At 36.8% G+C, this 27,151-nt stretch overlaps 1 protein-coding gene across 5 annotated transcripts in view; it reads left to right on the top strand.

Moving 5' to 3' along the window:
• The window catches only part of SPAG16 (sperm associated antigen 16), a 1,001,052-nt gene that overhangs the window by 699,899 nt on the left and 274,002 nt on the right, over positions 1-27,151 (top strand). For 4 of the 5 annotated variants that reach the window (XM_049888941.1, XM_049888942.1, XM_049888944.1 and 1 more), the window contains one exon: positions 4,262-4,327. In XM_049888941.1, coding sequence (XP_049744898.1) covers positions 4,262-4,327 — 66 coding nt within the window. Of the gene's footprint in view, positions 1-4,261; positions 4,666-27,151 lie in introns of those variants that run through there. The other variant, XM_049888945.1, reaches the window with a different exon arrangement.

Consider the following 27,151-nt stretch of genomic DNA (forward strand, 5'->3'; position numbering starts at 1 on the left):
GAAAAGAAAGGGATTTTATAAAACAGTTCCTGCCACATGCAAGAACTAGATGTAAGAGAGGGGGCAGGAATATTAGATAACAAAGTGGTGAGGGATGAGGTCAAAGAAGTCAACATCAGCCAAACAATATAAAGCCTTCAGGCCTGGGTTAGAAGTCTGGATTTTATTCTGAGTAAGACTGCACATTTTTGAATGGCAGTGAGTAGACGTAGGGCACAGTCTGGTTTAGGTTTTATGGACCATTCTAGTGGCTGTGAGAGGAATGGGTATGGAATGCGGTTAGAGTAGGGGTAAGAAGACCAATAAAGAAGATCCTGCTATAGTCAGGCTGCATATAAAGATGTCCTGCACTGGAGTGGTGATGATGGAGATGGACAGGAGTAGGCAAAGTAGGGCTATACTTTTGTTAAGAGATGATGTAGTGGATGAACGTTGGAGGGGGGGCACGGGGAAGGGAGCAGAGGGACTCAGATTCCCAGTTTTTTTTTTTCCTTAGGTATTTATTTATTTATTGAGTAACTAGTGATGCCTTTACTTGGAAAGAAAGATTTGGTGAGGTTCAGGATAGGTGGGCTAAGGTTGAGTAAATAAAAAAGTCTGTTTTTGCCGTATTATGCCTGAGGTGCTGTATCAGACAGGTCACCAGCAGGAAAGAGATGGCACAAGGATTAAACTCTAGTTTTAAGATGTTGAAGCACCCAAGGACTAGCAAAAATGGGAAGCCATGGCACTGGCTGATTGTCCATAGTTCTAAAGGTACAGGGGAATAAGAACATCACTGGACCACAGTGCAAACTGTAGCCATGGAGAGCATCCACACAAAAGGAGTTGCAGAATTAGATAAAGGGTCTCTGCCAAATTCATAGCTCTACAGGAAGGAAACCAAGGTGGTAATTAACCTCAACTATCTGTCTTTCTGCTCTTCCATCTGTTGCTGGGGCTGCCCTCTTGCTGAATCCAGCTAGAGGCCAGAGAGCCCGAGAACCCAGTAGAAAGCAGTAGGAAGCAAGGCATGGAACTGGGCATCACTATGTGGGGGTGGAATCTGGAGGGGAAAAAAAAAAAAATTTAAGACAGAGGAAAAAACAGCCCTGATGCTTCTAAGACTTCTTACTGAGGACTTCAAGTTGGCAAATAGATATGCAAATTTGGGGCTTGGTGGAGAGATCTACTGGGAATCATCAGCATTAAATAATTTATGTCTCTAGTATTAAGAGTTAATACCTGGTAAGCTCTTAGCTGTGCTAGGCAGTAGACCCAACACTTCTCATACATTAGCTCACTTTCTTCTCAGAACAAATTTTTGGTTAAATACCATCACATCATTGAACCACAGTGAAATGAAACAACTTGTTCAAGGTCACAGAGTTAGGTGGCAGAGGCACGAATTAAATCCCAGGTGTTTCCACCCTCAGGGCCAGGGATTGAGACCATTATTGCACACAGCTTCTCTGTCTGAGAGAGTTGAATACTGCAGCAATGGCTTGTTATGTCATGTGATCATTTTTTTTTAAACTGCCAGTAGGGTCGCTATGAGTCAGAATCAACTTGATGGCAGTGGGTTTGGTTTTTGGTTTTATTTTAATTTTTTCTACCACTTTGAAATAAAACAATTCTGACAAAAAATTCATCAAAGAAGATATTCCAAATTTTAATGTCCCAGTTTGGGTGTTGCTTTTGATTCAGGCAGTTTGCAGACTAGAATATTAGTAGCCCACATATTCCCTATACCACAAAAAGAGTACATTCACTTTTATCTTGGGAACAAAGCTGGAGAGAAAGGCTTTTACAACTTTTCTGAATTCATGAAACATTTATCTTCCAGTCAGGTTTTGTTATAGCAGCACAAATGTGGTTTGTCAGCATTTCCATTATAACTCCATATTTCCAGGGCTTTTTAAGAGTGCCTTGGAGATTTTATTTTGAATTAAAGCTTGGCATTCAGGATTCCAATCAGAAAACTACATTTTTCTTACCAATTAATCAAATAGTTCAGAGATTCTTAATTTAGAAGAGGACTACATGCAAAACTTTTATTATTGAATAAAGTGTTGAATGAAATCTGAGTTTCAAAGCCCATAGCAAGAATCCCCAAACAATAGTCCAGATATAACTTTTTCAGGTTCTCCTAAAGAATTTGGATTATTTCCCTAAAACAGTCAAGAATGCCCTTAGAACATTTGCAAATAAAATTATTTTAGGACAAATTTGTTAATTTAACTATTTTAAAATATTAATACTATAATGTATAATATTATATAACTGTATGATATTTAGTTCTCAAAGAAAGTTAACCATAAAATTTCCTAAGATAAAAAAAATAGAATATAAAAATTAATTGCATCTGATACTTTGCCTTTTGGCTTTGTAAGTAATTTATTTCCACTTTGGAGATTTGAATGATTTGAGGTTCTCAGCATAACTGAATTTAAAATTATAACAGAATCAAGATACTGAACCAGAATAACATGGGGGAGGGGGACGAGAAAACTGAGAGAGTGCCAAAATGTTTCAACATATTTTTACGAAATTTAAATTCACTTGGAAAAATTTTACATTCTCTGAAAAGAGATAAGTAGCATGGATTAGTTTCGTAAATAGGTATTTGAAATTTAACTTACCAAACATAATAGCGATAGTGAGACTATTGAATGGAGTTTAATTATAAAGTCTTTCCAACTTTGGTTAGTGCAGATCTCCCACGAATGACTGATAGAAGAAGGACGCATGACGGTGATCCGTTATGATCCCATTTTGTAGCCTTTTCTTTAATCTCTCTTCCAGCCTTATATGGTTTGCCGCTGTTTACCTTAGAGTTGATAACGACTCAAGCGACCCTATATGACAGAGTAGAATTGCCCCATAGAGTTTCCCAGGCTGTAATCTTTATGGGAGCAGATTGCTTTGTTGTCGTTGTGTGTACATTGTTTTGGACTACAGAAATAGAAGGTGGTGAATGAGACTAGATGAAAACTTGAATAAATCTACTCTCCTACTCACTGAGTTTACTCCAGCCACGCTGGCCTCCTTGCTGTTCCAGAAACACCCCAGGCAAACTTCTACCTTGGCAACTTTGCTCTAGCTTTCCATTCCACCTGGAACACTTTTCCTCTGGATGTCTGCTTGACTAACACCATTACTTCCTTCAGCCTTTGTTCAAACCTTACCTTCTGAATGAGGCCAAACCAGATTGCTCTACTTGATAATGTGATTTTTTCCTTAGCACCCCCAACCCCAAAATACATGGTGCCCTTTACCTGCCTGTTTTTTTCTTCTTTTCACAGAACTTACTATCCTCTAACATACTGTATGTTTATTTTTATGACTTTCTGCCACCACTAGAACGTAAGGTCCATGATGACAAGAGTTGTTTTATTCATTGACATATTCGAGGCACTTAGAATTGTGCCTGACTTACATTAATTGCATACAAATATTTGTTGATCAAATAAATTGTTGAATGAAATCTGAGCTTCAAAGCCCATAGCAAAAATCCCCAAACAATAGTCCAGATAGAACTTTTTCAGGTTCTCCTAAAGAATTTGAATTATTTCCCTAAAATAGTCAAGATGCCCTTTGCACATTTATATCAAAACAATAGGCCCCATATTTAGATCCTCTGTATAATTCTTTTTGGGCTCATTTCCCTGGTATTGTTTAAACTGAACCTTAAAGACTTTTGCGTTAATTTTAATGTTAGCTATTGTTTGGAAAAGATGAGCTGAATAGGTAAATGTGTAGTTTCCACAAAACGAATATTTATCTACTACTAAAAATATCACTGTGCATGTTTTGTAACATTTTCATACATGTAATGATATTAATATATTAATGGTGAACTGTGAAAATTCAGGAATTAAAATGTGATCCCCTAATTAAAAAAAGAAAGGCTCCCGGGAGCTTTGGTGGAAATGCTATGCTGAATACAAAAGCAGTCTATAAGGGTTTCTTCCTTCTCCCAGGGCTTGAAAACCATGCCAATTGCAAAATTTAGTAAGTTTATCACCAGCCCCAGGGGTGTAAAAGCAAGGACACAAAGATTTCAGTGTAGATAACAGTCCTAGTGTCACACTCACCAACACGGTCCTAATTCTGAATGGTAGCTGATGACAAAAGCTAATGTTTCTACAGTAAGAATGTACTGATTTTATTATTGGAATAAAAAATTACATTAAAATGTGAATAAAATCAATTATCTTGTAATTCCTTTTTCTATATCAACTGGAATTTATTTGATTTCACTTCTGTTTTGTCTCCCCAGGGTAAATGTGAGCATTCACTTTACGGTCACATGCATTCTATCAATGATGCCACCTTCACTCCTCGGGTGAGTTCAGTTCTCACAATAAATTCTTTTAATGCTTCATAGGTGCAAATTAATTTTTTAGGAAACAAAATTTTTGGGGAAATAGTATGTTAACAAGATGAGAAGGAGCACATTTTGAATTTGATTATGGACAAATGAAATGATATAGAAGGTATAAGAGAGAAGGGATGATGTCAAAGCAGCTTAAAGCACACATGTGCACGCTCTGACACTTGCACACCCACACACACAGTGTGCAGTGGCAAGAGTGATGAGGAATTCTACTGTCACACTCAACTCTCTTTAAACACATCTTTAAAATGTATTGTCCAGTTTGGGCTTCAAGAAAGTAGGTGGCTTTGTAGACTTTAAAATTTCCATGTTAAATCATAAAGATAACTAAAGTTCTTGAAAGGAAACCTAAAAATAAGAAAAGTTAAGGCAGGCAACAGGATTTTTTTTCTTTTTTTTCAGGCCAGAACAGAGCAAAGTTGATTTGATAGCTTTTCAGTTCCTCATGAGGTTTCCGATTTGTCTTTCTTCATGTAAACTGATGACATAACAAAAGTGTTTTATTTGCAGCTTGAGGTATTCATATATAAGGATGATTTTACCAATGATGAAGATTATTAACATTGCTTCCACTTGCTAAGCTAAAGGCAATGTCTTTAAAAGTGTTGAGAGAGTAATAATGGAAGGATGAATGAAGTTTGTTCCTTCTCAGATGAAAGTGATTTGACTAGATGGATGACCACTCAAGTCCCTTCAAGCTCTATGATTTAATTGTAGGTAACATTTTAATTTATCTCTGAGTTCCAAGTAGAGTAAGAACCTTAATTCCAAACTCCTCTTATTTTCCAATTAGAGGGGAAAAAAATCTGATAGATTACTTACATCTAGCTTCAAAATGATAGCATAGTCAAAATTCTGTTACTATCATGCTGTGATTATTCTTTTAGAAAAAGGAAAATGCCAACTAAAAATTATATCTCCTAAAGGAATGTTGATTGCTCTAACTGAAATTGTGCTGCTGTCTTTGTCAGCCTTGGGAATGTTAATGATGGGCTCAACCACAATTATATTTTAACAGATTCATCGTAGGAAGGATATTCCATTTAATTGACTGCAGTGAGTCAATTAGTTAAAACATATTATATTATGGATTGGTTCTAGATACCAAGTAAAATTTTATTTCTAGCAGATTATAGAGCCATTTATGTACCCTGAGCCCAAATAATATATTTATGCTAGAAATCTATTAAATATAGCTTTACATGTCCTAGGAAAATTAAATGGAAGCTAAATGAAGTAAACTAATATTTTATATTCAAGACTGTTATTTTGGTAAGCAATATCATAGCTGAAAAAGACACATGATTTAACATTCTAAATGTGACAATAAATATGGAAGTAGCCACATTGCCCCAGAAACCCAGTGCCGTCAAGTCGACTCCATATTGGATTTACTGAATCAGCCATTAAGGGAAAGATGCATTAAATATGCATATATCCAAGAGCAGGATGATAAATATGAGGTCCGGATGTCCAGTGTTAAAGTGTCTAACCAGTTTTTGTTGACACCCTTGTTCATACTGAAAGGAGTATTAAAACACTGTTTGAAATCTACATCCCTAAGCCTCATTGAAATTTTCTGTTAATTTACCTCTTCTTTGCTGCAAATATTTAGTAACTATTAAGAAAATGGTGTTTGGTTTTGATGACTAACACTCTTAAATGAAAACTTGGTCACATATCAATGGTTTTGTAAAATATGTTTTATTCCACATACCTGCTAAGTAATGTCAGCAAGTTGGGAAGCAGCAGGAACTGGAAAACAAAGACTTTCAGGAGTCTCTCGAGGACATGACATTATGACATGTCCACATTCAAACAAACTATCAAAGTTCTGATAATAAATGCATCATACAATGCATATATAGCAGACAGAGATTTGAATTATTTAATATTAGACTTGCTAATTGATGCCTTTCGGGATGTGCATTCAAGTTACATTACTAGTTATAATTGCATTTAGCATTTATATAAACACAGTTTTAGCAAAATGCTGCCTTTTTTTATTTGCAAGCAGAAATCACAAATGTAAAATTCCGTGTTTTCTAGCTAGCAACCAAGAATCACAACAACAGATATGCAATATGTACTATTTATGAATGGTCCTAAAAACTAGGTAGATTGAATTTTATTTCTCTCTGTTGGCATAGAGATTAAGAGCTTGGCTTTCAACCAGAAGGTCAACAGTTCAAATCTACCAGCTGCTCCTTGGAAATCCTATTGGGCAGTTCTACTCTGTCCTATAGGGTCACTACGAGTCAGGATCGACTTGACTGCACAAAACAACAATATTATGTAATATTAGAACATGGGTGCCTTTATTCCTGACTGATTTTTCTGTTAGAAATGGATACTTTGAATCTCTTTTTAAATAAACTGTAATGAAGCATTTTAAGGAACTAGGAAAACTTTTTACTAAGGCCATTTTGTAAAGCAAAGCCAAATTAAAAAAAAAAAAATGCTGAAAGTAATTCCTGGATAAATACTAACTGACACAAGAAATTTAACATAAGTAAAGGGGAGAGAGAGACTGTGTAAAACTACATAGCAGTAGAATGAGCAGTGTTTTCGTGGCCTTCAGTTTTTCTGGAAGTTGAGCTATAGCCTGACTGGGGTGGGGATTCCATCAGGTCTTTGAGAAACTGTTGTTGGTCATCTCCTTGGAGGGATAGTACAGTGGAGTGGGTAACTTTATCTCTCTGTGGACCTTCCCAACTGTTTTGAGAGGCATGGAGCCATAGTGGATATGCTGTGGCTACCTGGTGAAGTCAGGCTCACTCTACAAATTAACTCTACCTTTCCAGCTTACTTAAGTAAACCCAATACAGCAGTACTTCCACCTCACTGAGCTCTCTGATATACTGAAACACTCTCTTACTTGCCATCCCATCAGCCCTTCTGCCTTCACTTACCGTGCGTCACATATCATACCCAGCTATGGTTCCTTAGCTGTTACAATCCCATTGCAAAGGACATTAACTCACTTTGACCTCATTTACTCCGCAATGCTTAACTAACAAAACTACATTTTTTGCCCTGTACCAGAATAGATTAAAATGCAAGAGAAAACCGTACAAAGTGGTTATTTTTTTTTAATTCACTTTAAATTTATGATCCCAATGTACAAATGGTCACTGATTAGTGCCCAGCTTTTCAACTATATTTCTCTATTATGTTCACTTTTCTACTCCCTTACCCACTGCCATCGAGTTGATTCTCACTCATAGCGACCCTACAGGACAGAGTAGAACTGGCCCATATGGTTTCCGAGGGGTTTCTGGTAGATTTCAACTGCCAACCTTTTGGTTAGCAGCCATAGCACTTAACCACTACACCACCAGGGTTTCCTTCTACTCTCTTCTTTATTTTTGTCTCTTAGATTATCTTTTTACCTTTTTCTCAAACCTCCTCACTACCTACTCTCCATCACAAACTCTCTGATATCCTTGACTCATTCTTTAATGAAAAAACAGAAGCCATCTGAGAAGAAATATCATATTGCCCTACCCAACTACTGCATCTCTAAATAGCACCTCCAAGCACCTTCTGCATCCCCCCTCTAGTAATCACAGAAGGCAGCAAATGAACAACTAAGGCACTGAAATCCTTCTATTTACATTGCAAATACCATCCTCTCCCACCTTCTTCATAAGTTTACCTTGTCAGTTATCCCTAGTCTTTACCTGTCTACAAGATTATTTCTGTCTGTATACAGGCATGTTCTGAAATTTTCTGTATTTAAAAAGTCTGACATTTCATCTCTCAGTGGAAACATTTGTCATCTTAATTTTGTTACTTTTTATACACTGTTGATTTTCTCTTTAAATCAGAATTTATTTACAATTGCTTTTAGTTTCAAATATATGGGAATCCTGTAACTTAAATCCATAATTTGAAGTTAAAACATCTTATGTTGTATGATGTTATATCTGTCTTAGAGTTCTCTAGAGATACACAAACAGTAATATGTGTATCTATGTCGTATATGGCAATATATACACACATATATATATACATTCTCCTCACTTATTGACTGTCTCATTATCTTATATATCATATTTATGAAATAGTAAAAAATCTACTATCTGAATATTTTGTGCATTCACAACGTATATCTGGCAGTAACAAACACCAAGGTGCGAGGCAAGAGTAATGCTGGCTGTGACACAAAAGGTTATGTGTTAACTTGGTTGGGCCATGATTCTCAATCATTGGCAGTTATGTAATGACGTAATTTGGCAGTTATGTAATAATATAGTCATCCTCTACTTTGTGATCTGATGTAGTCATCCTCCATTTTCGTGTAATGCCAATTTTGCATAATGACCTGGTCTTTGGAACATGACTATGTGGATAAGTAAGGAAAGGGTATATATATATGTTGTTGTGTGCCATTGAATAGTTTTTTTTTACTCATAGCAACCCTGTGTGACAGAGTAGAACTGCCTCATAGGGTTTTCTTAGCTGTAATCTTTATAGAAGCAGATCATCAGGGCTTTCTTCATGGAGCCTTTGGGTAGGTTTGAACTGTGAACCTTTCAGTTAGCAGCTAAGCACTTAACTATTGTGCTAACAAAACCAAAAAACCAAACTCATTGCCATCGAGTCAATTCTAACCCATAGCAACCTTGTAGGACAGAGTAGAACTGCTCCATAGGGTTTCCAAGGACCCTGGTAGATTTGAACTGCCTGCCTTTTGATTAGCAGCCGTAGCTCTTAACCACTATGCCACCAGGGTTTCCGTTACATATACATACATATATACATATATAACACACACACATACACACATTAATATATTCATACCTTAATAGAGAGAGATTTATTTTGAGGAATTGACTCAATATGTATTTATATCAAATGATTGTGGAGGTTGGCAAGTCTAAAATTCACAGGTTAGGTGACAGGCTAGAAATCCTGGCCATTTTATGCCCCAAATATGTAGGTTCAGGCAAAAGACTAGGAATTCCAGCAGTCTTGTGTCCCAAGTCAGTAGGTCAGATGGTGGCGTAGAGAAACAAATGCTGGCTATTTGTAGCCTGGAGGGAGAATCCTCCCTTGAGAAACCTTAAATTTTGCTCTTAAATCCTTCAACTGATTGGGTGAGGCCCACCACAGTATGGACGGTAACCTGCTTTACTTGATGCCACTGATTTATATGCTAAAAATAAATCAACCTATAAAACATTTGCCTTCGAATTGATCCTGACTCATGGTGACCTCATGTGTGTCAGAATAGAACTGTGCTCCATAGGGTTTTTAATGGCTAATGTTTTGAAAATAGATAGACTGGCCTGTCTTCAGAGGCCCCTCTGGGTGGACTCAAAATTTGAACCTTTCAGTTAGTAACCTAGCCTAGGGCGTTAACTGCTTATACCACACAGGGACTAGATTTACATGCTAATCACATGTAAATACTTCATAGCAACATCTAGACTAGTGTTTGACCAAACAACCGGGCACAACAGCCAGGCCAAGTTGACACATAAAATTAACCATCTCAGTCTTACCCCTTGTTAACTTGCCACCCAAACCCACTGCCATCAAGTCAATTCTGACTCATAGTGACCTCAGAGGGTTTCCAGGGCTGTGAATCTCTACGGAAGCAGACTGCCACATCTTCCTCCCATGGAGTCACTGATTCCAAACTACCAACTTTTCCATTAGCAGTCGATTGCTTTAACCACTGCACCACCAGGGTTCCTTGGCACCTATACATACCTCCTTAAATCATACTTAATCTCCAAATAAAGATAATAACAAAGTCATGCTTGACCTAACATGATACAACTATTTTGCGTACAAGCAAAAATGCACTAACCCCTTCCCCAGGGTGGATGCAGAGTCCTTGTTCACTTCAATGTCTCCAGCATCTTGTTATTGCTGTTATTGTTGTTAGGCACCGTCAAATCAGTTCCAACTCATAGTGACCCCAGGCATAACAGAACGAAACATTGCCTGGTCCTGCACCATCTCAGTCATTGCTGTTTGAACCTATTATTGCAGCCACTGTGTTAATCCATCTCATTGAGGACCTTTTTTTTGCTCACCCTCTACTTTACTCCAGCATCGAGCATAGTCGATTTTATGTATTTAATAGTCTGGCACTAGTTTTAAATGTAAAGAATAAACAAATGAATACAGAGTTATGAGCAAATAAATGGACAAGGTTTTCATTACACCATTGTATCAGTTACGACATTTTCGTTATAACAGAAAATCTAACTTACGATAATTTAAATAACAAGAGAGGTGTATTGCTTTTGTATCTGTAAAACTCAGAGAATGGGAGAACTTAGGTTCATTATTAGGTCTATGGTCCCATTTCCTGGGAATCTTACCAGCTTTGCCTTTCATAAATGTGTTCAGATTTGTCTCAGGCCAGCTTCTGCCTGGACAGCATTTTGGCTGCAGCAATCTCCAGATACACACGCACATATTCCAAAATAAAAAAGAGGTTCTCTTTTGTGCCCAAATAGTAGCTGAAATCCTAGACGTTCCTCTGACTTTACCAATATGCGCCAAGCGCCTGCCAAGGATTGTCCGGTAGTGCTTTTCTGAGGCTTGGGTTGGTATTCATTTACCTAAAGTGAAAGCTGTGCAAAGTGTCTGTGATTATACTGATTAGCATATGTTAATGAGAGATTATCCCTGGGGCAGGCTGTTTACAATAGAGATCCGATGGAATGGAAAGCAAATAACAATCAAAAAACATTTTTTTTATTAACTTTTATTGAGCTTCAAGTGAACGTTTACAAATCAAGTCAGACTGTCACATATAAGTTTATATACACCTTGCTCCGTTCTCCCACTTGCTCTCCCCCTGATGAGTCAGCCCTTCCAGTCTCTCCTTTCGTGACAATTTTGCCAGCTTCCCACTCTCTCTATCCTCCCATCCCCCCTCCAGACAGGAGATGCCAACACAGTCTCAAGTGTCCACCTGATATAATTAGCTCACTCTTCATCAGCATCTCTCTCCTACCCACTGTCCAGTCCCTTTCATGTCTGATGAGTTGTCTTCAGGAATGGTTCCTGTCCTGGGGCAACAGAAGGTTTGGGGACCATGACTGCCGGGATTCCTCTAGTCTCAGTCAGACCATTAAGTATGGTCTTTTTGTGAGAATTTGGGGTCTGCATCCCACTGATCTCCTGCTCCCTCAGGGGTTCTCTGTTGTGCTCCCTGCCAGGGCAGTCATTGGTTGTAGCTGGGCACCATCTAGTTCTTCTGGTCTCAGGATGATGTAAGTCTCTAGTTCATATGGCCCTTTCTGTCTCTTGGGCTCTTAGTTGTCGTGTGACCTTGGTGTTCTTCATTCTCCTTTGATCCAGGTGGGTTGAGACCAATTGATGCATCTTAGATGGCCGCTTGTTAGCATTTAAGACCCCAGAAAAACATTTTTTTAAAAATACTTTATAGCCATTATTAATGATTGGGCACAATTGTCTATGAGAGCAAGAAAAGGTGACTATAACCATGAAAAATTATTTAGTGATAAGCTTTAGCTCTGTAATAGTAGTTATGTGGTAGCTAGCCTCCAACATGGCCCCCAATGATCCTTGCCTCCTGGTATTTATGCCTTTGTGTAGTGCCCTACCACATTTAATAACAGCTGATTTATGTGGACAATAGAATACTGCAAAAGTGACAGTGTGTCTTCTGAGGCTATTATAAAGGACGTTTCTACCTTGATATTTTGGATGATTGCTTGCCCTGGAAGAAGCCAACCACCATGTTCAGTTCGCTCAAGTAGCCATATGGAAAGGCCCAGAAGGGAAGGAACTGATACCTTCTGCCAATGGCCATATAATGCCAACCATGTGATCATCCTGGAGGATTCTCCAACTCCAGATGAGTCGTTAGATTACTGCAGCCCTGACCAATATCTTGACAACCTCAGGAGGAATTTCTGACCCACAGAAATTATGATAGATAACAAATGTTAGCAAGAGCCAACTGATACAAATTATAAAACATCCCCATTTTATTTAATCTTTTTTATTTATGACTAGATATGTAAACAACACACATCCACACACAAATAGAAAAACTTGCCATTTAGATAACAAATTATAGAATAGGGGGTGAGATTGAAAAGCCAACTTTAACATTAAAAAAAAATACATATTCTTCAATATTGTTTAAAATTATAAACATGCATAACTGAGTTATTTTAAGCAATTGTGCTTAAAATTGTCCAAAACTAAAAACTTCCAATTTGGTAATATTTTCTGGTTCAAACCCACATACCTGTATTGTAATGTATATGATTTTATTTTTACCTTGGATACTTGTTTGGTTTTATTTGTTTGATATACACAAGCATTAATAGTCCAATAAACTCCATGATACTGCTCTTCTGATTTAAACCCTCTCAGGTTCATTAGGAACAGTTTAGCTGGCATATTTTAATTGATTTCTAAAACTAAGGTTGACATTTTCCATCCATATACAATCTCTCTTGTCCTATAAATCATTTAAAAAATAGAACTATTATCAAAAGTATTTCATCTTTTTCTTGGTTCATCCCTATAATTTAGATTTCTCCCCAGTTTCAATTATTCCTAGAATATTTACAGGCTTCTATTTTGTTATATTTATAAAAGTTTACTTTAAAAATTTTGCTTTCTGCTAGGTTTCAGACTTTCAGCTCAACCATTTTCTGAAGAACTATAACTGAGCAATTCAGACCTTCTTCAAGAGCCTCCCACTTCCCTGACAAAAATATGCTTCCTTTTTTACTCAAACCTCTCCTTAAGGGCTAACACTTGCTTATGAGGTAATCTTTCACAGGCCAAAACAACTTTTGGATAGGGTACTTATTTATTCAACTTTATTGGCCTTACAAATTCTGTGAATAGTAAGCTTCTAGCAAAAGTCACTTAGTTATCAGCTTATTATAGTTGCTTCACAGAAAGCTTCTATAGCATCATAGTGCCCCATGCCTTTGAAATGCTTGGCAATTACTCAATTGCAGTTATACTTGCCTCCTCCTACTACCTTTTGGATCCTAGCTTTGTCATTCACAAGGTATATGATCTTGAGCAAGTAATATAGCTCTTTTGTAAAATGTATGGTAAAAAGAACAGGGAATATTAGATAATACATGTCATGTGTTTAACGTAGTTACCTGGCAACTAGAAAATGCTATCATTACTACTCTTCCTCACACTACTCCTATTATTATTATTATTATTGCTACCACTGCTGTTATTATTAGCGGAACTAATAATCTATTTCTTCCTAGATATTTGTGTTTATGCAAACAAAAGTAAATAAAATAATATATGTACATTTGGATCCCTGGTGGCGCAGTGGTTAAGAGCGGCTGCTAACCAAAAGGTCAGCAGTTTGAATCCACCAGCAGTGCCTTGGAACCCTGTGGGGCCATTCTACTCTGTACTGTAGGGTTGCTATGAGTCGGAATCGACTCGACAGCAACTATTTTTTTTTTTTGTATGTATGTGTGTGTATATAATATATGTGTGTGTGTATATATATATGTATATATTCAGCACGAAAAGAAGACCCTCAGCGAGATGGATTGACACAGTGGCTACAACAGTGGGCTCAAGCATAACGATTATGAGGATGGCTCAGGACCAGACAGTGTTTCCTTCTGTTGTACATAGGGTTACTATGAATCGGAACCTACTCGAAGGCACCTAGCAACAACAACTATATATATAATGAATTCCTTATATCCTATAATTTCCTTCAATGAAATATCAATATTATAGACATAAAGCTACAGTACATATTTTACACCTTAAGAAAGATAAGAAAATAAAATTCTAATATTATTCTAAATAAGAAACTATGTAACTATATTAAGTTTGATTTAAATCCTACCCCCCCCCCAAAAAATAGATATAAACCTCAGTAGGAGTATTTTGTTTCTCTCATATCAGGATATAACATTTAATAATTAGGCAGTTAAGAATTTTAAATTCGATTTGCAATAGGTTACCTGTTTTTTCTAAGTTACTAGTATATGGAAATAAATTCATTAATGCACATTACCTTTTCTTTAAAGCATGATAAACCGATACCTGCAATTGCTTATCAAAAAAAAGCCCTTCCTATATTTTAGCGAAGGAAGTGGCATTTCTGAATTTTGTTTTCTATCCAAGTTCAATCAAGAAAGTACTTAGTATCACTCTCTGGCCATTTTACCTAAAAAATGCAAATAACATTTAAGTCATTCAGCCATTGATCCTCTGAAGGACAAATGATGTCAGGCAGTACTTACATTAAAAACAAAAATCCAATTTTGTTTACTTCTTCAGCAATCCAACTTGATGTCAGCTACCATTTAGCAGGGCCGATAATATTGATATTTGACGTCAGTTCTTATTCATTACTGCACCTAGATGATGCGTAAGTCAAAACTTTTAGATGTGTGGCAAAAAAGAAAAAAAAAAAACCCTAAAGCAGCTTCAGTCTATCCAGGGAAATTGGAAACCACAACAGAATAGAAAATTAAGGAAAATATAACAGACCATTTTTATCTTATAAAAATATTTGAATTATTTAAATGTACTTACATATTCAAAATTGCCTTTCTATCTTTTAAACTTACCAAATAATATACAATATTTTTAAACTAACTATTTTCTGAAATGACCTCTTTTACCTAAAACTTTGCAAAGAAAATAATTTCTGATAGAAAACAGAGACACCTAAAAACAACAGAAGGAAAAAAGAGTTCGTGTAAGCAGGCATTCAATAAGCAAATGGAAAATTATTTTTTAAATGTAATAAATGGATATCTACTACCTCAGATATTTATTTCTCTCTTTATTTCTTTGTTTCATTCTCAGAAATTTAACACTATAAATGACTAAAAAAAAGGAATAGTACATTTAAGTTTATATCACCCCCAGAAATTTTAACCTTCAGTAACTCCTACAATCAGAAAGAGGTTATTTCATGTTTGTAATTTTTTTGCTGATTCCATGGAAATTAGAAGCAACATGACAATGTTATATTTCCTGACACTGCTCTTTGACTATAAAGTTAATAATTAATGCTCATTGTTTAAAAGCAAAGATGTCACTTGGATAACTAAGGTGTGCCTAACCCAAGCCATGGGCTTTTCAACTGCGTCACATGCATAGGAAAGCTGACAATGAAAAAGACCAAAGAACTGGCGAAGGAGAATTATGGTGTTGGTGAACAGTATCGAATATACCATGGACTGTAGGAAGAACAAACAAACCCGTCTTGTAGGAAGTCCAGCCAGCATGTATCTTAGAAGCTAGGATGGCTAGATTTCATTTCACTTTGGATGTATCAGGAAGGTCCAATCCCTGGAGAAGGATATCATGTGTGGTAAAGTGGAAGGGGAGCAAAAAAGAGGAAAACCCTCAACGAGATGGATTGACGCAGTGGCTGTAACAGTGGGCTCAAACATACCTACTGTTGTGTGGATGGCACAGGACTGAGCAACATTTCATTCTGTATGCATAGGGTTGTTGTAAGAGGGAAGCGACTTGGTGGCACCTAACAATACACCTACTTTTAACTTCTTCACTGTCTGCTTATCTGACATTTCACATTTATGACAATATTAAAAAAAAAATAAATCTACTATCTGACTATTTTGCTCATGGACTTCAGCTGCAGCGAGAGAGGGAGGAGAAGGAGGAAGCGAGGTTTACCAGAGGGCTTGAAGGCGTCTGGCAGTTTGTGTTACCGGGTCAGGCTGAGGAGCCAGGCTGGGGCTTCAACAACACAGGAGGCGGGGGTGGCCGGGCTGCGAGGACGCAGTGGGGCAGCGCTCAGAAGACTCTTCTTCCGAAGTGGCCTCTCTGTCACCTTTGCAACCTCCACTGGGGTCATCTGCCTACAGGTCTGGGTGCAGCCGGCTGCGAAGGCTCATTCGTGGAGCCTGCAGAGCAGGAAGGTGGAGAGGCAAGGCATGGGGGGCCACGTGGAGGCCTGGAAGGCGCCAGGCGATGGTGGGCCTCAGCTTTTCTGGAGGTGGCAGGCAACCCCTGACCTCCATCACCACCGCCTCAATCTCTGCTGGGCTCCAAGGTGGTGGGGAAGGGCGGGGGGGGGGGGGGCGGTGCTACCGTGCCAGGCGCATTCGGAGATGTGTGTGTAGGTGGTAGGTGGGGGTAGACCCCAACGGGCAGTTAGCGACTGGGGAGGGGGACACCTGTGGCAAAAACAAGCGTAGCGCCAACTCTTACATAGGCCAATTTTTGCATAGTAGCCTGGTCTTTGGAACCTAACCATGTCTGTAAGTGAGGAGTGGGTGTAACCACGTTGGTTAAATGTGATATTGTTGAGGTCATTTTGGTAGAACCCCACATTATCTGGGGCCACCAAAATACTCGTTTATACAAAGATGCCCTTACTGTGATATGTGTAATAGATTGTTTTAGGTAATAACTTTTTTTTTTTTTCCTTGCCCCATAGTTCTTGGCACAATTTTTGGCACAGGAGCTAATCAATTAATATTTGTTGATTAGGAAACTTAAGAAAGTCACTGCAGGTCGGAACTCCAGGGCCATTTAGGAAGATAGGAAGGGCAGTGGTTGCTAGGATACTATCAAATTTATTTTATATTACTGATCTTAAAACATTGTTTTAAAAATTGTTACACTTTACAGAGTCCCCATGGTTGTTTTGAGCGTATGGTTGCCAAAAACAGTTTAAAATATATTATTTTTATAAGAAATCCTGTCAGTGCTCAGAATGTTTGGCCACTAGAGAGGTGGTCTTCCACCACACTGAAAAAAAAAAAAAGTTTCACAACAATAAGATGTTCTAAATAACATGAAAGTAACAAAATACCTGAAATCATACATTTCTCTCTAGTTATGATTAATTGTATTCAGTCTTAATTTGCATGAGATGTAAAAAGTATAAAAAACTACATGTATGGTTGAATAGCATGAATTCTTTAAAGGATTGTTTTACATATTAAGATGATGTCTAATGCATCATACGTTGTCCTTTAATCACGTAATTAGAGTAAAAAGAATCACCACACCAATTTACTCATAAGGATAATTACCAGAAAACTTGATTATCCCATTTAATGTAATTTGCCCCCGTTTTAATTGTATGTTTGTGGGTGAAAGTAGCCCTGCGAATCTACACTTCAGGAGGCAACTGCTGGTTAACGTGAAGCTACAGGCGGAGCAGGAGAGTCTGCCACTCCTCTTCAGAGATTTGATTTGTATACCCAGAGTGGCCCTGCAGGGAATATGTATTAAAAGTGACATCTCCCTGCAGGATGGGCTGGAATTTGCTGTGGCTGATTTTACCCTGCTCCAGAGCCACAGCATGTCAGTCACCACCACACTCCAACTCCCACCCCTCCTATTCCGATAAAGAACCCATTGCCGTGCGGTGGATTACGACTCACAGCGACCCTACAGGACAGGGTAGAACTGCCCCCGTGGAGTTTCCAAGGAGCACCTGGTGGACTCAAACTGCCGACCTTTTGTTTAGCAGTGGTAGCTCTTAACCGCTACACCACCACGGCTTCCATTCCAATAACTGTTATCAAATAAATAAATAACTCAAGATTTTTCTAACTAAAGCAATTTAAACTGATACACATAGATTGAGTTCAGAAACTTATGTTGTAATTTACCTAAAAAAACTCAAGCTTTCAGACTTTTTTTTAAGAAGTGGCAAAAATTCCCTGACTTACTATTTGAATGGTAGGGAAGCAAAAAGAACTTTTTGTTTTTAAACGTAAATACCTGGCTGCATCTAGATCTTCAACAAAAATGATAAAAGTAGACTTAAAGATATGCCTTTGTGGGATTATATCATTGCTTTCTTCAAAGAGCAGTCTATTGATTTAATTTCATATCTTCAAAGAAATATGATTGTTTCACTAGTTTTTCTAAAATGATTGTGGGTAGCAAACCCAGGCTAGTAAAGCAATAGTTTTTAAAAAGGAAATGAAATTTATTTAAATATATATAGCTCCACACTCGAATCTATTTTTATGAATCAAACTATAGTTTTCAGGATATTTTCCAATCACTTCAATATGGCAACACCCAAGCATAGCTTATGCTCATAAACATGCACCTTAGTAATGTAAGCATTTTGGTGACACAAACCTTTTCATAAATTATCATCTGTATACTCATAGAAGAACCACTCTGAATTTACATGGCTATACTTACATACATATTAAGAGAAAATAAATTCATTGCAGCTTATCTTAGCAATTTATTGCAGTAAGCACTGTATTAATCAATAATAATTGGCCACTTTAAAAGAAACTTTTGCCAGCTAGAGTAACACCTTGGATTACTATTACAATAAATAACATTTAACAGAATTTGTGTGGATCTAAATGTAATGTCTTCTTCCCTGATCAAAGAACAAAAGGGCAGTGTCATTAAGAAACATAATATGCTGCCACCATCTTTGCTAGATGATTGGTTTTATTTTTTCATGAAGTGTTAAAAATGCATATTTTTAAAAAGTTGTATCTCAGCACCTAAGAAATGATCATTTTGAATTACTAAATTATAGACTTGTACCATGCACATAGTAAAAATCTGTAAATGTTTGTAGTAGTGAATTAGGTACATAAAAACATCATATCTTTTTCCAAGACGGAAAAGAGACAGATTTGACTGGATATTTTGAAGTTTACACCGAGGTTAACAGCTATCGTGAACATCCAGGATTCCAGGGCCTTCTCTGACCTCCAGTCACTGCAGCAGAAGAGTAGTCCTCTAATTTCATTTGCCTGCCCTCCCTCCTTCGTTACTCTGGGAATATAAAAAAAGGACTGACTTCTTCCTCCCTTGATAAAGGACAACACATTAATGATTTTAACTGCCTGCGTCATTAGAATCGTTATCCCTGGTACACTATTTCAAGTACAGTACCAACTGTGGCTAGCTTTTACTCTTCAGGAGGTCCAGCGATCTTCAGTTCCTTATGCAAATTTATGCAAAAACTGCTCCAACAGTATCACATGCTGTTCATTTCATACCCCAAAAGGAGTGTTCTACTTTTTGATTTGGGAAATGCAAAGAGCAGAATGGAAGTGCTGTAAGTTATAGGTTAACAAACAGAATATTGGTCCATCCAAGGATGAGGATAGTTGGAGAACAGAGCATGTGTATAATTTCAAGTGTGTTGAATCAAAGATTCACCTGTATCTATTTTGTTATTATCTATAAATACTTCTGTAAAGTTACAGGGAATACGTTTTATTTCTCTTATGAGGTTTACAAATTAGTTTGTCCAAGATGATGCCATAGGTCATTAAGGTCTAGACCCATGTTTTATTCATTTCCATATTCCATTTCTCACATCCTCTCTCCCCCTCACCATATTCAATCACCTATCATTGGGCCATTCTATAGGGAGTGCTTGTCTAGCAAATATTTAATGAATAATCAGTTAACGAATTCCCGAAATGGAAGAGATATTTGGTCACCTTTTAAATGTATGTATGGATATCTTTGGTCAGCACATCCTAACAAAATAAAAATAGTGAAGGATAGAAACAGACTATTCTAGAAAAAGAATGGATTACAGCAGATTAATTAAATGAATTGAAGAAGAGTAGATGTTTAACAGTTGAGAAATTGGTATTTAGAAGCTTTTGAATGTCTTATTCTCAAGTTCGGTCACCCATCATCATGGGTATTTCAGGAAGTAAGATTAGCAGTGTGGGCTTTACCCTAAAGTAAATAAATATGATGTAAGTGTTTTATTTAATGATGGTTGTTTTGAAGAAAATAGAGTGATGGGCAGAAGTAAAAATGCCTCAAGGTATAATCATTTCAGGAAAATGTGTGTGAATTATCCAGTTGGGTGGCTGCATTAGGTACAATACATATAGTTGTCATATTACAGTTGCTTAAAGAATGAGTAGGAGAGCTATTGGCATATTCTAGTTAAACCTTATGTTTTCCAGTTTAATAGGGAAAGTGAAAAGAAAATTATAAAATTTTCAATTATAGTCAGGCTGTTCATTGTCTGGCTATATTTGCCAGACATATATAAGACATACCTCCCTTCCTCTCCCCAACACCTTTTACTTTCAGCTAACTTCTAGTTCCAAGGTCACTGTGCTAAAATCAAATAATAATATGCATCAAAATTAAATCAATGAAGCTCTGAATAAAGAACTTCTATCTGATTTACATAATTAATTTATTCCTGACTTTCTTATTTATCTAATAACCTGGAGCTGTGGTGGCAAAATGGTTAAGAGCTCAGCTGCTCACCAAAACGTCAGCACTTCAAATCCACCAGCTGCTCCTTGGAAACCCTATGGGATTTGGACTCAATCAGACTGAGTTTCAAATTCCAACGTCACTTACCAGGTGTGTGAATTTGGGCACGGTACTTAAGCTCTTTTGGCCTCATATGCTGATATATAAAATGGACATTTTACCATATACCTCACGAACTCAAGTGAATCATGTTGAATGCTGGTTATTTTTTTATTCCTATAAATATTTTTGAGCTTTGTTCTCAGATACTGTTAGGTTACCTAGAAACTGTTTGGTTCTTCCAAGTTTGTTTGGGAGGTGCAAACCGTTTGTGCTTGACTGATAACCGAAAGGTTGGCAGTTCAGACACACCCAGCGATGCCATGGTAAAGTTTACAATGAAGAAAACCCTGTGGAACTGTTCTATGCTGTAAAATATGGGGTCGCCATGAGCTGGATTCAACTGATGACTGTGGGTTTCAGTTTTGTTTTTTTTTGAGGTGGGAATGAAGCAGTGCTCAATCTAGAGGTAATTTATTCCCCACCACTGAAGTAAAACCTTTTTTTGTGCTCTAATCTACCGAGCGCTCCTGAAATTTGAAATGTTTGGTCTGACTGCTGGGACAGGCAGTATTCTAAGCTTTGTTTGAGCACCTTTCCCTGTTCACTTTAGTCATTTCAGATGTTTCTTTCTAGGCCTTCCAGGTACTGTCCTCAAATGCATATGCTAATCTGTACTCACTGAATACTAAAGCACGGACAGGGGATGTCCAGCATCAAGGTTCTCTGTGCAGCTCCATACTCTGCCTTGCAAACTCAACTGCCTTGGTCTTGGGATTCTCAGTTCTGTCTCCTCAACTTCATCTCCTCAATTTAGGAAGTCTGCTGTGATTTGCTGTGTCCCCCTCCCTGTGCTGTGGGCTAGAAATTGTCAAGGCAGTATGTTAGAGTGGTCTCCTGTGACTCATTAGTATTCTGACTCTTAGTAATTATTGTCCATTGTTGCTAATGTAGTGTCTTGCAAATCATTGTTTCCTATATTTCATCCATTTTTTTGTTGTTTCAGGCAGAAGGGTAAACCTGGTTCCTGTTACTCCATTGTGGCCTAAAATGGAATTTTTTTTTTTAAGAACTGTTTATAAGTGTCAACAGATTTAACTAGAAGATACATGATTGTAATGATAATAGCATTCCTTTTTAAATTTCCAGTTAACTCTCCTATAAACATTCAAGTTTTGACAGTACGGTTAAGTGAAAAAAAGTCCATGGACTTTAATGCAGTATACAAGAATTATAGTCCTGAATAGATCACAAATATCATGTGAAGGTTTAGGCAATTTCATAACTTCTCAAACCTTCATTTTTCTAATAGTGAGAGACATTGATCTGGTCATCCTTTCTATTTTCTTTCAGAAATGTATTGATAATCACTAATATTTATGTTAGATGCTGAAAAAAGCTATAAACTACAAATGTATCTTCAAAAAGGTTTTCTCAGAAAACAAGAATTTATTTCTAACATTTGATCTTTCCAAAATTTGAAAGATGCTTTGTGACTCCATACCTACTAGTAAACCAACAGCAAAACGGAAATCCTCAGGCTGACGGACATAGAGATGCCAAACTGAAATAATTTAACACCACTCTCTTTTCAGAAATTGAGTACTGAGGTTTAGTTTTCACTTTATATCTCTTTGCTTTATTCTTTCGTATTCCAGAAATTCTATCACCCTACTTTGACATTATAGTATGTCACTATGTAAATATATTTTAAAAGACTGCTGCAATGTGAAAAGCTGCATCAGAAGAAAACACCAAGGACCTACAAGACAAAGATCTCATGCATGAATATCTGAAATAATGCCAATAATGACAATGAAAATGAAGTAAACTCACAGGAGAGTCAGAAAATTTATCCTCAGTGCTTTTAGAAGAGGCTCATTGCCAGAGGCAGAATGCATTAATATCATGTGCCACGTTAGGACTTTCTATTTCTCCTTAAATAAAATGTTAGTTTTGAAAATTGTCCTTAAAGTAGAAAAACTCTCTGTAATTTATTAATCCTTATAAATTTTACCTTTATAAATCCACTAATTTTGCATCATATTTGGCAGGCAAGGAAGCTGGGCGAATCTACGCTCTACTCAAACAGAACTGTGCTTTCAATTTATTAAGCCTCCGGAATATAAAAAGTGTTATGCTAGGGATTGTGGAAGATTCAAACAAGTATTTAGCCCTTTTCCTTGGTGAACTAAAGTATGATCAAAATTTGTACACGAAGTAGATAATGCTGTATATAAAGCAATGAATTATATGTACCAAAGATGGCTAATTAAAAATCAGTGGGAACCTCTAGTATAATTACAGAGAGAGTTCAATCACAACAACTACAAGAAGCTTTGCTTTGACTATGTAGCTATGGAAATAATGCGTCATTCTTTCAAGTATTTGCTAAGTGTCTACTATAAGCTCAACACTGGCTAAAAATGTCCTTTTTATAAACTGTCCAATATGGTAGCCATTTAGTTACATTTAGATATTTTAATTTTAATCAATTAATCTTAATTAAAAGGAACTACAATTAAAAAGTCAGTTCTTCAGTCACAGTAGTTCCATTTCAAGTGCTCAGTAGCCACATGTGCTGGACAATGTAAGTATAAGAGACATATACACAAAGAATTACAATATTGCGTATGTAAGTTTGTATGACACACTCTATAGGAACAAGAGGAGAAATTCAGTGTACTGCCTGGAGTAGTTTAGAGTAAGTCGTGTTCGGATAAAGTGTTGAAGTATATATGGTATTTATCAGAGGCAGAATAAGGGAATGATAGTCCCAGGAAGTGGAAATAGCAAGAAGAAAAGCATGAGAGCGTGTTGTATTTGAGGAACAGCAAATAGAGTGACACGTGGGGAAGCTGAGAGAGGTGATAGGCAGGAAAGAGGTAGATCAAGGAAAAAAAAAATTACTTAGCCATTAGTATGGAGCAGAATTTCTCAGCTGTGGCACTATTGATATTTTGGACTAGATAATTCCTTGGGGAATGGGGCTGGTGCTCTTTGTGTATCATAAGAGGTTTAGCAGCATCCATGGCCTCTACGAACTAAATGCCAGTAGGAACTGCCCCAGTCTTGGCAATCAGAAATGTCCTTAGATATTGCCAAATGTCCTCTGAGAGACAAAATCATTCCTGTTTGAAAACCACTGGAGTCCAAGAATGGCCTACAAAGGCGTAGGGTTGAAGGTGTGGAATTCACTACATGATAACGAAGAGCTGAAATAAGGGATGAGGAAGAGTGGAGCCCAACTTCATGTGAACAGGACTGAGGAGGAGAGAGATAGGGAGTGGGATGAACAACTCTGGTGATTGCACGGAGTATGGAGAATTTTATTGAAATGGTACAACAGGAGCAAGTTTAGGGAAAGATTGACTTGGCGCTGGGCATGTTGATTTTGAGGTATGTGCAGAACTGAAAATCGAGATGTTCCATGCATATAGAAATAAAGATCTGTAATTCAGGAGAGAGGTGTGAATTGAGGTTGTAGATTTGGAGTCATAAGCATCTAGATAATAGTTAAAGCCATGAAACTATTTCTTTCTGCCCCTAGATTTTAGAATTAACTACAAACTGTCATAGTTTTCAAATGATCTCCAAATTCAGCGCTATTTAATCCATGCAACACACAGCCCCGATTTGTTGGTGCTTCTGGATTTTTCCTGATTTCCTGTGGAATCAAGTAAGTTCAGCTACACAGGACTCTGCTTTTAGCTCTCCTGCTTCAGAGCTTTTGACCTCATTCTTCCCTCTTCCTGTATCACCCTTCTTTCCCTAGGACATATGTTGTCCCCACAAATTCTATATAGATCTTGATTCAAAGATTGTATTCTAGCAGAACCCTCCCTAACCAGGCTATTTACAAACAACAAATTTACAACACTCTTAATTCCAAACATTTCTTATCTGTTTTTTTCCTGCATAGATCTTATTAACATTTAATGTACCACATATTTTATTGATTTTTTAAATTTATTGTATAGTTCTCCCTATAAACTACAAGTTCCATGAGGCCACAACTTCTATTTTGTTCACTTCAGTATATCAACTCTTAAAACATTGTCTGGCACATAGTATAGCCAATACATATTTGTTAAATGAATGAATTAATAGGTTTTCTATCGGCCAAGAAAGGCTTGCCTGGACTCAGTTGGTTTTCTTAGACTTTCTTATGGCATAAACTAGAATACCACGGGAAAACAATGTGTGTTTTTTTTTTCTCAGGATCTCAGACATTATGTTTGCCTTGATAGTATCCGTTTAACTCACTGAGACTACTGGCCTTCAAACGTTCTCTTTAACATGTCAATACGTGTGGTCAAAACATGTAACAACTTCTTTACATAATCTATAAAATCCATGTTCCTCAGTGTGAGCTCTAAGAACTTGTCAGCATTTTTACCTGTTATTAAGCTCGTCATAAATTCACAACATTCATCATAGCAATATATATTAATTTCTGCTTTTGTACCATTACATATGCTATTTTCAAAACTCCTGATGGCTACCAACCTTCTCTTCATTACTATCTGTTCATAGTCTTTATCTGTTTCAAATGATATCCTTTCCAGAAAGCCATAATCACCTGATAAACCCATGTCTGAGCCCACAGTTCTGATTATATGTCCAATTTGTACGCTAAACAATCCTCTATCTACTCCTGGTGTGTAACTCTTGTGTTATAATTACCTGATTGTTCCCCTCTCTCCAACAGTAAACCGTAAGCTCTATGAGAACTTATATCTATTGCGTCTCTTGCCCCTGGCCGCAAGCCAGAGACGTAGTAGAGCTCAATAAATATCTGTTCTGATTACTCCTTTGCCCTACAAATTTACACATCTACTGGTTCTTTTGTTCTTTGTTAATACATATTTGTTGATATTCTGTTAAAGTACTATTAGGTATTTCAGTGTGTTCTGCTCAATAAGAGAATATGCTGTTTAAGCACTTAAGCAGTTCTTTATGGGCCTCCATTACCCAAAGCCTGTAAGTCAAGGAATGCAAAATGTTTTTCTTGCTAAAAACTTAAGAATCAAATTGGCTGGATTTAAACCTGGGTGTACGTTTTATAAACTAAATGACTTTAGGCTAGATATAATATTGTAAGCCTTGGTTTTATCATCTGTAAAATGGGTGCAGAGAGTGGTGGTATTATAAGTACCTAACCATTGAGATGAAAGATTGAATGAGATAACATGTATAAATCATTCCAAGCAAGTTATCATGGTTATGTAGTATAGTGTATTATGATTATGTAAGTAATTATTTCTGAGATGTTTAACCTGCATATTCATGGAGCATGACTGGTAATACAACAGTTATTAATGCCTAACAGATTGACAATGGCATAGGGAAGAAGTATATACTGACCATAAACTTATCCACATTTTTCCAATACTTTGTATTCCTTGCTCCTTTAGCCTTGCACTCCACGAGCATTCCGAAGTTTTTCCTTCTCTTTCCATTCTAATTCCATAAACTCTGCTTTATTTGTGCCATTAGGATACTGAAGAAATGATGTACTAAGCTAATAGTTAATGTTGCACAGGCCTGTCCTAAGAGACACACTAATGTATCAGTTCTAAAAAGTTTGAAATACTAATTTTTCTCCTAATGAGCCTAAACATTTTATTATAGTTATACCTTAATACCAAGTTGCAGGTCATTACCTTCACATATTGAAAGCAGCTGATATTTCTAGGGCTTAATGTTTCTGCCATTTGCTTGATGACCCCCTTTCCTGGCCCATTTTGCATAGCACAATTTTAAGGAATAAAAAATTAGATCACTTGACAGGTTTTATGTATAATGTTTTGATTTCATTATTTGTTCAGAAATATTTTTCTAATCATAAAAATCAATGTATGCTAATTACATGGAATTTGGATTTTGTTGATCTTTTTTATTTTAATAATTTTGTTTAATTTATTTATTTTATAAATTTTCACGCTGCTTTTTATTTCTACTTTTTTTATAATATAGAAAAGAACAAGCTATTCAATTGAATAATTGATACATTTATTTTAAATCTCTTATTTAAAAGAGCATATAGAGCCAAAAATTTCCATTAATGGTGGCTTCAACTCCATTCAACAAGTTTAAGTATGAATTCCTTCATTTGGATACATTCTAAATGTTTTATAACTTACATTGTGAATTGTGTTTTTTTCTCTTTAGTTTCCATTTTTTTTTTTTTTTTTAACGTTAGTGTCTTAGTTTCCTAGTTTTGCTATAGCAGAAATCCCGAAAGTGAGGGGCTTTAAAGAACAGAAATTTATTTTCTCACAGTTCAGGAGGCTAGAAGGATGAATCAGGTCTTGGCCATGTTGATTCCTTTCTTATAGGTAGTCCTGGTTGATCCTTTTGATTTTCATATGGCCTCTGTCTAACCCCTTTTGTGCTTTCATCTGTGTCTAATCTGCTCTTTTTGTAACTCAGAAATGATTAGGTTTAGACACACCCCATACTCACATGGCCTCATTAACTTAACAAAGAAAA

The sequence above is a fragment of the Elephas maximus genome, chromosome 6, assembly GCF_024166365.1.
Source record: "Elephas maximus indicus isolate mEleMax1 chromosome 6, mEleMax1 primary haplotype, whole genome shotgun sequence".
NCBI lineage: Eukaryota > Metazoa > Chordata > Mammalia > Proboscidea > Elephantidae > Elephas > Elephas maximus.